Genomic DNA, 13,470 nt, shown 5'->3' with positions numbered 1-13,470 from the left:
ACCCCACCTTTAAGTATTCATGCCATACCTCAACTCTGCCAGCTTCTCCATCTAGAAAGAACTGGAAGTGGGCTAGGCTGGGGCTCCTATTCCTCAATACCTGGGGAGGGCCCATCTGGTCAGGCCAAAGGCTTCCTGTCCCTTAGCAGGCACTCAGGGAGGTCCCAGGCATCCAGCAGGTCACTTGGTTGAGCCCTGCTGGTTCAGGGAGGACCAGGGACCCCACAAGACAGCAGGAAGCCTAGGAGTTCAAGTCGGGCCTGCCATTAGCTGATCTTGTCCTCAGGGGAAAGATCCTCTTGCCTCTAGTCTTAGGCTCCTATTTGTCTGTCTGTCCATCTCCTGGTACCAGCAGAGATGGTATTTTGACTGGCACCCAAGTCACCTGGTCTGCCATGGTGGTCTCAAAGGGTATCCATGCAAGGATAGCTGTGAGGGAGGACTTTGCAGCAATGCCAGATGGGGATGCTGGGAAGAAAGAAGGCCTTCAGAGCCCCTCTGCTCCTCTGCTCAGGGTCAAGCCCAAGGTCAAGCCCAAGTTGGAAGTCTTTCACAAAACATCACCTTCCTGTAGTCCAAGCCCCCGTGCCCACTGCTTGCCCCACCCTGCATTTGCCCTGCCATGCCAGGCCACCTTGAACATCCTCTTGGTGAGCCATACACCTAGCTGGGGAGGCTCATGGAGCAGTTCAGAAAGACAAGCAGAAAAGAAGCATTCAAGTTTGGAGACTGGAAGGGATTCAGTTTAAATGACCACCAAATCTAGAAATGAACCTAAAGAAAAACACTGAAAAAAAATCAAGTCCGTCTACAAAAGCCTGCAAGGGACCACTAGGCAGGAGAAGAAAGATGTTCTTGGAGCAGAAAACAGCTCTCCAGACACTGAGCCTGAGTGAGACCAAGCCAGACCAGGGAGACAAGTCCAGATTGGGCTAATATGAGGTGAGAGGTCCCTATCTGACTGGCACTCTCCTCTTGCTCCCTCATTTAAAGGGTAGCTGGGCTCAGAGGCCAGTTGCCTGGTGCTACTTACCTCACTGGGCCAGTCTCGCTGCGGGCAGCAGAGTTAGGCCTTCAGCCACATGGAGGCTGTGTGAGCAGATCCATGATTGGGAAGGAACTTTTGTGGGTCCTCATTCTCAATCTCTTTACCTGCCTCCTTGCCCTCCTGAGTGCTCTACGGTGGAACACACCCTGATGGCTGCCTCGGTTTCTCCAGCTGGACATTATAGACCACCATCATGGCAAAGTTATACTTTGAGTATGGTATGCGGCTTCAGTGCTTGTCTTAGAAAGAAAACTCAGGTAGAGTTAAAATTGCTCTTAAGAGCGCCTCAAATTCAGAACCCCCAAACGGGCTTTTTGTAACTCCCTCCTAACTTGCCCCCTGAAGTAAGAGAAGCTCCTATGGATGACCGGCATCCCCTGGCAGAGGCCTGCCAGCTATCTCTGAGCCTCCTGAGAGAGACTTGTAGTGATCCATCCATGTGCATGGAAAGATTACTCACAGACCAGATCAAAGCAGATGGGGGCTAGGGCTGAGCAGGAAGGATTCTGAGCTGAACCTAGACACCTCTTTCTCTGCCTTTATTTCTCTTCTCCCTTATAAAATTGCACTCCAGGTTTTCCTGGGGCCAGCCAGAACTGACCAACTTGCAATCCTGTCTGCTAACCAATTCCTGCCAAAGACATGCACCTTGGGTGTGGCCCATACTTGGGACACCTGCATTGTCTCCAAAAGGCCTGCAAATATACACAATGTACAAAGGGCCACCCTGGGCCATCCCAAAGCCACCATGAGGATCGACCAAGCTAGGCCTCTCTGCATCCTGTGAACACAGGTCAGCTTTGCCCAAGGGATCCAGAGCTACTGCACACTCATGTGTGGCCTGCTGCACCACAGAGCCCTGGCTTTCCTGTCTGGTAGTGCCAGGTCCATGGTGTGCACAGACTGAGCCCACAGAATGCCCACTGCAGACGGTGGCCCCTAAATGCCTCATGACCAGGTTCTTACGGACTGCCCCTCTCCACCCAATGGCTATCGAGGCCCCTTGTCCCTGTCCTGCTCCACTGCCAGATTCCACCCAGGACTCTAGCCTGACCACCACACCCAGACCTCCTTAGTCACAGAGGCCTCTGTCTCCCCTTCTGTGAACCTGAACATTGCTCCGTGGCTACCGCAGGATCTCCATGTAACCTTGGCCTCAGAAGCACACACAGTTGGTGCTCAGTTAATATGACTGGAATTCCAGCCTCCACTAAGTACTCAATAACCAGAGTCTGCAAATACCACCATATGGGAGATTACCTGATCATTGATTACCTCCTACTGTGGCTGCCTCTCATGGGCAGGGCCCAGGGAAGGAACATGCAGCTTGCCCCTCTCATCTGTGTAAAGGACATTGGCAGGGGAACCCAACTGTCATGAGAACAAATGGCAAGTACACTGGCCCCACCTCCAGGTTGTCAGAGCAGAACAGTGGGTGCTGGTTCCTTTCACAGGAGTCCTGGCAACTCAGAGCCCCTTTATCAGCTACTTACTTGGTCAGGACTGTTGTCTGGTACCTAGTCTTTCTTGAATACAGCCTGGTTCCAGACCACCCTGGGCTCTGGGTCCAGGGCCTCTAGTATCCCGTGGAAATCAGGGCCTCATAGTTTTAAAAGTTCTTTGGGGCCAAACCAAAGATGATCCCAGGGGGTCACTTGTCATAGCCCCGCATTTATTCTGGCTGGCTTTCATCAGCCCTTCTCCGAGTCAGATACCTGGCTGCATCTGTACTCATGGATACACCAACCCACGGAGATACCTTTCCTAGGTAGATGGAAGGCAATGCAGGTCACAGAGGTTGGGAGATGGCCCCAGGGCAGGAGGGAATGATGCCAGCTAGCCAAAGTTCTCAGGTAGATATTGTCTGTGGGCCTGGTGAATGCATACGAAGCCAAACCCACTGCTGGGTCAGGTCACAAACCAACAGATAGATGCAGTAAGAGATGAAGAAATGACTGCTCAACAAGGGACATGTTGAGCCATTGTTTAGGAGCACCAGTGCTGCATAGATACCCATTCTCATGCCCATCTAGAGCACCCCTGAAGAGGCTTACAGAAGTGGGTGTACATGGTGAAGTGAAGGCCCTATAGAGACAACCAGATGGTCATGAGGAGGGAGAACCAGAGCCCGCAAACTTAGCTGGTAAACCAGCTATTACCAACTTAGATACAACCAGAAGAATGGAGTCAGGCCCAGAAACAGCCGAGAGCCCACCTAGAGCCTGGGTATGGCAGTGCTGACACTCAGGGTAGCGGGGAGGGGGATGGTCTTTTTGGTGAAGGCCACTGAGTCAAACTGGAAATCCACGCAGGAGAGAAGCCTACTACCTTGACCTCACACTGGGTGCAAAATCGATTCCAGATGGATGGCAGATCTACATGCAAAAAAATAAGAAGAGCTAATAAAGCCTTAGAACAAACCAGAATATCTTTATGACCTTGGAGTAGTCAAAGTTTCTTAAGTAGGACATAAACAGCACTATCCAGAGAGGAAATGTTTGATTAACTGGACCACATTAAAATTAAGACCTTCTGTTCATCAAAAGACACCATCAAGAGAGGAAAAAAGGCAGCCTGCAGAGGGGGCGACCATATTTGCAATCATGTGCAGATATGTATGTTTGACAAATGAGTCATATGTATAATACCCAGAACATAAAAAGATGTAAGGAGCTATAGCTCAATTGGAGAAGAGTCCCAATATAAGGTGGGGGGGAGATGAGGGCATCCCGCAGAGGGTGCAGTGTGTGATAAGAGCTGTAGATTGAGGCTTAGTTTCTTACTACAAGTTCATATGAAGCCACCAGACACCCACAATCAAAACGAAATAGTAAAGCATGCCAAGTGGACGTGGAGCAACTGGAGTGCTCTGTCATGGGTACCTGCTCTGCATGGCACTTTGTGCTGCAAGTAAACACATGGCCGCTGGCCAGAGGCTCCAGTCCCACCTCTAGTCATCGGTTCACTAGGAATAGCCAGAAACCTATATTCCTCACCAGCCCATACCAGAAACTACCCAGTGCCCATGGGCGGTAGGGTAAAGGAGCAATGCGTAGGCCATGCCCCCAGTGGAGAACCAGCCAAGGGCCTTGGCAGGGCCCAAGATATCACATCAAGCAAAGGCTGCCAGGCAAGAAAGTGTCCCCATGCGCGAGTTAATGAGTGTCAGTTCAAACCTGGGCAAGGCTGGCTGTGGCACTGGGACGCCCACACACATATCCCGCACAGGGTAATGTGCTCTCACTCAAGGCAGGGAGATAACCGGGAACCCTTCTCCATCACTCCACAAGCCTGCATGGACCTCCAGTGTAGTTGTGAAATCGCATGGCCCTGTGCTGCCACATCTCTCAGTACCAGCCTGGCTGGGACCTGCACATCAACATGGCGCCCAGGACCCCTGCTCTCCTCTAGGTATCCTTGCAGACAGCATGCTCAGAGGAGGAAGTGAGCTTGGAGGGGCTGCCTGTAGCTAGGCCAGTGCAGGCTGGGAGCCAGACTGAGGGCATCTCCTTCCCAGCCCTGTCCCCTTCCCACTGAGCCACTCTGCCTTGCTTTTAATTAAATTAGGAGAGCATTTAATTCCCTCTTCTCCCCCCCCCCCCCGTGCATTTCAGAGATGGGTTTGAGCCTGGCTTGGGCCACGTGGTGCTCTGACAGGGATGCTGTGACTCATGCAGACCTGCACAGCTCTGCAGGGAGGACTCCCTGGTCATCTGTACAGACAGAGGTAGGTGGGGCTCCACAGAAGACAGGACACTGGAGTCTCATCTGCCCCCATTGCCCTGGTCCTGACTGGGCCCCATACAGCCTTTTATTTGTCCCCTTCTTCCCCCCACCCTGTCCCAGGTTCTACACTGGACCTGGTACAGTCTCTCTGTCCTCTCAAGCAAGCAGCACAGGGGCACTGAGGCCACAGCAGGCCCTGGGTGTCCCTTCCATGTCCCAGGCAAAGATCTAGCCCTCTGTTGTATGGAGTAAGTTGTGGGCTAGCCTTGTGACATTTGCCCCCAGCTCCAGAAAGGTACAGGCTGGCCCCAAGCTCACTGACAAATGCAGAATTTAGGAGACATTAGTAGAGATGTGGATGAAAGCCAGGCCACAGCGGCCTGGCTGGAAAAGAGAAACTTGAACGTCTTGGCGTGAGATTCTGCAGGGTCCAAGAGAAAGTTGAAGACATGGAAATTCTAATTAACACACACAGGGCTGGTTTTGCTCAAGGATTTTCGAAGCTGTCATGTTGCAAGAGGCCAGGCAAGCACACGCTCGATGGAGGTGCTCACGGTCACCTGGCAGGGCTTCTGCAGCACCCTGCTGTCCCTTGCTGTGACCCCTTCTGCCCAGCCCCAGGACCCCAGGCCTCCTCTACACCCATCTAGTGGACCTACCCCACCCCTACCCCTTGCCCTGAGAACGTCAAGATCTAGTGAAGGCGTGCTGGGGTCTGCCAGGCTAAGATGGCATACGAGAAAAAGACAGAGGAGGCAGGGATCAACTCTTACGGAAGGATCTTTCTGGGAAACCACATATCTGGGCCGAGCAGATCTAGAGGCCTCTGGGGCCATCCATTTTGGTGGATGGGGTGGATGTGTGGCTTCGCAGCTGGGGTGTGGATGGAGAAGGATTTTACAAAGGTGGCTATGGGTGAAGTCCACCGAGGTCACATGACCTGAGTGCAGCATGGAGATTTTCTGGGTGCCCTGTCCTGGCACCCATGGGAGACATCCACAATCCTTGCTTCCCTTCTGGCAAGGCCAAGGAGATCAGCTCTATATCGGGGTGGGTGTGGCCATCCAGTACAACCCCTTTTTGGGATGCCTGAGAGGGAAAGGCCCGGAGGGCAGTGGGTGCCCTGCGCCCACCGCCACAGGTTGAGGACCCTGACTGGCAGGGACGTAAGAGCCTTGGGCTTTCCCCAAGAAGGGGAGACAGGCGACTGGGAAGATGTGTGTAATTCCGGCAGCCCCAGATGAGTAGCATGGGGGTTCCCTGGGGATCACCACAGCAAGGCACTGGGTCACACACTGTGCTCATGGAAGTTGTTCCTAAGGGGGCAGAAGACAGCAGGTGGGGTGGATCTTGGAACCTCATGGTGGTGGTGGTTGGGGTGCAGGGTGCCCCTTCCCTCATGGAGGTACCTCACATGTGCTCCCACTTCTCTTGAGGCAAAGTGAGGCTTAAGAGTGGAGGGCATTGGCTCAGAGCTTAAGGCTGAGGGTGCCCCTCCAATCCTGGCAGAACTAGGCAGATAGGTGTGGGCAAGGTCACCTTGTCTCTAAGCTCCCCATGCGTAGCCCCAACCCCACCCACAACTCCCTACCTTTCATACAGTTCTGCTTAAGGCTGGCCTCCTTGCCCCCTCCCCAGAAAAAAAAAAGCAATACCAGTGGCCAACAGGCCCCTGAAGGAGGAGCTTTGCCCAGCCCCAGGGACCTTCTTGTAATCAAGGCTGCAGTGACCTCACCTCCCTGGGGCCCTGCGGGCGGGGAGAGCTTGCGATGGAAACAAAATGTGTCTTTATTTATGCTTTTAATTTGAATTCTGGAACTGGCCCAACATGGTAATACATTTAACATCAGTGAAATGCTGAAGAAAAATGGATCTGTTTTTCCACCACTAGCCTCCCTCCCCAACCCCACCCCTGCGGCACCCCTGTGCGCATCCCTGTCCTTTGTGCACAAGCACCAGGGCATAGGCCTCTTCCTAGCTTGGGCCCCCCAGGGCCAGCTGCCCTCGGGAGCCATACCACATCCTTGATTCGCCGGAGCCTAGCTTAATTACAGACATCAATCACTATGCAGGCTTTAGCTGGAGACAAAGGAATGTGGCCTCAGTGTGGGTACAGGGACCAGCTGACCATTGAGAACCCATGTAAATGTGTCCACTGTGGCTTAAGCTGAGAGATGGCGGGTCTTGGCCAGGCCAGTGACCCCGGGGGCATTTGTAACCTGGCGCTTCACAGTGTTAGTGTCTTGCCCTCTGCCAGGACTTCCTGGAGGGCTGGCACCTGACTTTGGAGGACACTGGTGCCAGATTCCTTGATGCCTCACCCCTGATCCTGCTCTGCCTGGATCACAGCCTTTAGTTGAACTTGGTCTTCACTCAGCTCCTTCCCGCCTTCGAGGGCTGGTTCATATCCAGTAGTTGTTGGGGAGGGGCTTGCTCTGAAAGGGCCTTGGCAGGTTCCAGGGTGGGGACCTGAACTCCATAACACTGGGGTGTTGGCTCTGCCTGAGCCCAGCTAGCCTCAGGGGTCCAGCAAGTCACCATCTACCCTAAGAGGACCCAAGAGGGCCAGGTTGAGCAGGGCTCCAGCAGCTGACTGGTGACCAGCAGGGCCACGCTCGTAGAGAGCCTGTGCAGTCAGGTTTTCTCTGGTCTGGGGGAATGGGGGGGACAGGGAGAGGAGGGGAGACACAAGAAATTTCCTGGTGTCCTGGACCACACAAGTCTGTGTGGACCTGGTGTCGCCCTGGGATAGACGGTAGATCTGGCATCAAGGGGTTTGAGGGATGCCAGTGCCAGCATAGCCACCTCTTCCCGAAAGGGGGCTTACCGAAGTCATGGGGTCAGCGATGAGCCTACTCTCTGGGGCTTCCTTACAGGGCCCTCAATGCCCATGAGCTGGCACAACCTGACTTTCCAGTGGGACAGATGGGGTACAATGGCCTTGTCTTTCTCAGCATGCTATTTCATATGGAGGCCCAGCCAGGGCCCTGGAGACAAAGGGGAAATGGACTGCCACAAGACCTGAGAGGACTGAAGGCTATATGACCCCTTGAGGCTGGGCAGCTCCTTGGGGTCCATCATCGTTAGCTGTCCTCACACCAGAGTGGGCACTGCCATCCATCCTGCATACAATACTGGCCATGGATCTGTGTGTTTCGCTCTGTCAGGTCCATGCCCGGGCTCTGCCGTAGGCTATAATCTAGTGTAAGCTACTGCTGTGTGCCGGGCCCCTGTGCCTCTGTGGCCTGCCCGCCCGCCCCTCAGCGCACACCCCTGCCAGGAAGATTCTTGATGCTATAGCCTGTCCTTCCTCAGGAGGTCTGTTACCCTCTCCTGGTCCTCCAATGACACAGACAGCCCCCTAATGCTGTGAGTGCCTGGTTCCCAGCCACCTGCCAGGCCACACCTGCACCTGGGTCCCTGCACAGGTCCTGGTTCTCTCCATGACCATGCTGCATGTGGTGCAGGCCTTGAGGGGCCCTTCAGAACAATGGATAGAGAAGCAAAGAGTCCCAGCAAGTGGCCCCGTGGATGTCATACTCGTTGACACACTTCTCCAGTGTCTGGACCGATCCAGCGTGCCCCGCTGACCCCGTGACCCTGCAGCTGCCGGCACCGGGAGCCTCTTTTAGGAACACTGAGTCACACATCGTGGAGGAATCACACAGGGCTGGGCATAGATTGGCCTGGCGGGGCCGTGATGGCGGGGGAGGCCGGGCATGTGTCCCAGGCCAGCTGTGCCTTGGGGAAAGGCCAACTGGAAGGCGTGGAAAATCAGCCATTTCCTCCACCTGAAGGAGCCCTGAGGACAGTGGCGGCAACTGGCAGACAGCACCCGGCATCTGCCCCGGGCCTTTGGCCAGGGCTCCGGGGAAATGCTCAAAAACAAAGTCGACTTTTTTTTTTTGGGGGGGGGAGTGATGGAGGAGGGAGTTAGGAGAGAGAAAAACAATCTTCTCAGACACTCGAAGCATGGAAACAAGTGGAAAATGATCAGTCTGGTTTTCCATAAGTCCAAGCAAGAGGATCATGTTCCCGCCTTGGCGGGAAAGGCCCCTGCTCACCTCCCCAGCCCAGTGCCTGGGCCCTGGGCCCCGGGCCCCAGCTATTAGAGAGTAGCCACAGGACCCTAAGAGTAGGCAGGGAGGCCTGGGTACCGTGGAGTATACAGGTACAACACCTGTGTGCAAGCACACGCCTTCAGTGCCCAGGCAGCACCTCTCAGCCTCATCCCCTGGCCCAGCCCTGGGTACTCACTGTGACACATGGGTGATGGGCGCTAGCAGGGTCTCCCCTTCCAGATCCAGGTCCTCAGCAAAACTGTTGGTTCTCAGGAAGTGGGCTGGGCTGACTTCCAGCAGTGTGGGGCTCTTCCTCACTGTGGAGAAGCACATTGTGGGCAGCACATTAGTGGAAGGACAGCACATCCAGCCCCACTTGCCATGGGGGCCGCCACTGGACACACGTCAGTCATCGTGTCAACCCCAGTCTACCACTGTTGTGGTATATAGCCATGTGCTCCCAGGACCAGGGGGAGGTGGAGCTCGGTTCCTACAATCTGGGTGCTAGGCTGGTCCCCAAGTGCCTGAGGCTCAATGTCCAGGAATGACCGGTAAAGACCAGAGTGTCCTGTGGTCGTGGCCTGCGGCTGGGCTCGAGAGACCAGGAGTTGCTCCACTTGAGGTTGTGGGCCACTCTCTAGCCAGACCCCTAAGAAGTGATGGCCCAGGCCTAACCCCCCACTGCCGTGCGGTCAGCATTCACACACAGACAGCAATGGCCAGGGAGCAAAGGGGTCCCACATTTTGCTCTTCCCTCCAGCCATAATGCCATACCAGCTACCTGCATCCTGAGTGGCACTATCACCCCCCCCCCCATTCACTGCCTTCCTGCTTAGATCCCTAAGCCCGAGAGCAACATGGCACAGGAGCCCGGGGATAATCCAGATCCATCTTCACTCTGCTTACTCTCAAATTCAGCGTTTGCTCTCAACTTAATTTTTTTCATTTAACGTGCTTCTTGCAAAAGAATTGAGTACCTAAGAAGTGGAATCATGCCAAAATTCACAATGGCCCCATTCCACTGTCATCTCAATACTGTGCACTTTCCCTGCATCTGCCCCCCCCATGCTCGCAGCTCATGCATGGCACTTCCCCGTGGATAGGCTCTGTTCTTGGCACTCTATCGCTCTGCCACATACTCTGGTTTTTTTTCTCTCCAGGAATTACACACGTGGCACTAATGATCAATGCTGTGCTTGCACAATAACCCTTAGCTTAGATCTACCAAGAGGCAATCACCCATCCTATGTTTCATGGGCATTTGGGCTCTGTGTTTTAAGCCAATTAGCTTTATTGTTAAAAGTTGGCATCTTGCAGCAGGATGAGTGTTTGCTTACTGGACATTTAATAGACATTGCTGGATTGGTTTTCCAGTGCCCCCAAGTTTTCCATTTCCGTGTCAGAACCGGCTATGGGCATGTTGGGCAGGGCCCTCAGGTATGCATGAAAACAGTTGTTGCACTTGGCCCTCTTTGGCTTTCCTCTGGCAGAAATGCCTACTCACATGTTTCAATCACTAATTTCTTGTCACTTTTTAGGAAATGTTAGTTTAATAGAAATAGTAACCTTTTGTTGTCCTAAACCTAATTATATTGTTTTATCATAGTGGTTTCTTGTATAGTGACATTTCCTTTGCTTTATAAAAAAGGTTTTCCCACACAAATGCAACTGTCACTTGACATTATTCCTCACATAAATGAATAAATGTTTGCATATACATATGTGTGTTTCTGTGTGTAAATTTTTTTAACACATCTAGCATTTAGACCAATGGAGAGATGGTCAAAGGCTATATGCAGTCTTGTTAAAGTGTAAAGTGAGACAGATCCATGAAATTTTTTGAAGAAAACATAGAAGAAAATCTTGGGTTTGGCGGTGAGTTGAAATACACACAAAGCTTAACTCATGAGAGAAAAAGAATACTGAATTTCATCACAATTAAAAGCTTTTTCTCTGTGAAGGACTCACCAGAAGGAAAAGACAAATCACAGATTTTGAGCAAATATTTGCACATCACTTACTCTGTCAAGGACTTGTTCCCAGAATACATAAAGGATGCTTATAACTTGACAATATCAAGCGAACAATCCAATTTTAAAACAGATTACAAATAAGCACATGTGCTGATGACCAGCCAACATCTCCAGGTATCATGGAAATACAAATGCAAACCACAGTGAGTGTCCACTACACTCAAGGATGTGGCTAAAACCACACACACACACACACCAAGATCTGCCATCATGGAAGCAGAGCAGCCGGTGCTCACGCATGGCTGGTGGGAACAGAAAAGGACAGAGCCACCGTGGGAAACCGTTCAGCAGTGTCTTGTAACAGACCATGTGGCCTTGCAGGCCGTTTCCAGATATTTACCCCAGTGAATTGAGTATTTATGTTCACAAAACTTGCTCTTAAATGCGTGTAATAATTCCGCTCACAGTTGCTGAAAGCTAGAAACAAGATGTCCTTCAACAAATGAATGCATAAACAAACCGTGGGACAGTTGATCCGTCCAGGCTATGGAATACCACGCTGCAATCAGAAGAAAGCAGCTGACAACTCATGCCATAACACGGTGGCTTTCACATGTGTTCTGCCAACAGGAAAGGCAGTCTGTTGCAAAAGCCAAACACTATGCATAGGTTCAATTTCTTGGATATTCCACAAACAACCACCACTACCACAGAGACCATACAACAAATCGATGGCTACAGGCAGTGAGGGATGGGGGGAGGGTACATAGGAGGATTAGGGCAGAGCATTTCTCTGTGTGTGATGTCCTGGAAATGGATCTGTGACCTGAGACACCTAGCCAAGCCCCCCAAACTATTTCATCAGGGGCATTTTCCGGTAGACAAATACAAAAAGCCGCTAGGATGCTGGTTGAACATTGGATAGAAAGCAACCCAGATCAGGTGGATTCTCCTTGAGTTACAACAGTGCATCCTGGCCCTGAACATGAGCACCCACACAAACAAGGTGATTCCGGACTGGAGGCAAAAAATGACTGTCTTAAGTACTGTTTTCTTGAAGTGTGCTTCACAGGTGTGCTGTGTGTACAGTAGAGTTACAGTGGATAAACATATGAGGTGGTAGAAACGAGAGCTTGAGAACGAATCATGCTCAGAAACATCAGTAGCATAAACTCATTGTTTGCTTCATGGAGGAGATGGACGAGCACTGAATTGTGGACATGGCCTGTGTTCCGCTGGAGTATAAATCCCATCATTCCTGGTTCTCTCTGTCCACGGATAGGATTTACAAACAGTAACGCCCTTATACCAGTGAGCACACCTGGTCCCCAGATCATGTTTTCTACATAGTGTTCTGATAAAAGGGACCAGGCTCTTTAGATGAATGTACAATGGTAGGGCTAGCACAGGGAAATTACCAAATGACTCGGAAGTATAGTCCAGGGGAAAAGGAACACCTATGAAACATAGGATAGACATGTCAAAGGACACATGGACCAGTTCTATTGAACAAACCAAGGGACATATGGAGCCAGGCACTAGTGATTCACACCTATAATCCTAGCTACTCAGGAGGTTGGGATCTGAGGATCATGGTTCAAATCCTGCCTGGTCAGCTGGAAGTGGAGCTGTGCCTTGAGTGGTAGAACACTAATCTTGAGCAAAATAGCTCAGGCCCTGGGTTTAATCCCCAGATCAGATTCCCCGTCCAATAAGAAAAGAAGATGGACACCAATGCCTCACACCTATACTCAGGATGCCAGCCCTGGCAGGAAGGTTCGTGAGACTCCTACTGCCAACTAACTACCAAAAAGCTGGAGGTGGAGCTGTGGCTGAGATATCGACAGGGACCAGTGGCTAACAGTAGAAAAACAGTAACGGAAGGATTTGACTATCATTCAAACACCTATTCCTGAACTCAGGTTTATAAGTAATACCAATGCGGATGAAACATTCCTTCTAGAAGTCCAAATAACTGTAGAAAGAACGAGTAAAATAGAAATACACCTCAACAGTATTTGGGGCAGGAAATAATCCACAGAAGAAACTTGTAACAATGTCTCCTAACATTTTAAATTGCTGGAGCAGTTTTAATACTTGTTCAGATTCCTCGATTGTCCCCTATAGGGAACAGACCTGAACAAAGGCTGGACCAGTGGTTTGCTCAAAACGAATAGACCACAGAGAGGGAAGCAGTGGCTGTGGCTCCGTGGAGGAACCTGGCTGCCTCTCCTCCCTGTGGATGGAAGGCAGCATCCTCAGGGCGGACCACGTTAACTTGGTACAGCAAGCACAACACAGCATCTCGCCACACTGGTGCTCTTTCCCAAACCCATCATTGCACTCAAATCCTGAGAAAATAGGAACAAACAAAAACCAGAAAGACATGTGACCATCTTACCATGTAAGGGTCATGACAAACCATTGCATGAGTGCAATGATGGGTCCATTGTGTGAGTATAATGATGTGTCCTGAACGGGAACTGAGAAAAAAGGTTTAAGTAGTTAAGACAGGCAGTGATAGATCAGAGGCAATCAATCCCCTGCTCATCAGTGCAACATGGGTATATATCATAGGGACATTGGGGAAAGACACGTGGGGACCCCACCACTGTTGCCACTCTACTGTTAGGAAAACACAGACGTATGGAAATGAAATGTG

The 13,470-nt window shown here is 51.6% G+C and overlaps 1 protein-coding gene across 1 annotated transcript in view; it reads right to left on the bottom strand.

Annotated features, from left to right (window-relative positions):
* Kcnq1 (potassium channel, voltage gated KQT-like subfamily Q, member 1) overlaps positions 1–13,470 on the bottom strand; it is a 215,623-nt gene that overhangs the window by 132,782 nt on the left and 69,371 nt on the right. Inside the window, exon 10 of the mRNA XM_013020860.1 lies at positions 9,032–9,152. Within this exon, the coding sequence (XP_012876314.1) occupies positions 9,032–9,152 (121 nt within the window). The remainder of the gene's footprint in view (positions 1–9,031; positions 9,153–13,470) is intronic.

Source organism: Dipodomys ordii, unplaced genomic scaffold, assembly GCF_000151885.1.
Source record: "Dipodomys ordii isolate 6190 unplaced genomic scaffold, Dord_2.0 Scaffold54, whole genome shotgun sequence".
In the NCBI taxonomy this organism is placed as follows: domain Eukaryota; kingdom Metazoa; phylum Chordata; class Mammalia; order Rodentia; family Heteromyidae; genus Dipodomys; species Dipodomys ordii.
Note: the sequence above shows the minus strand (reverse complement) of the source record. Positions and strands in the feature narration are given on the sequence as shown.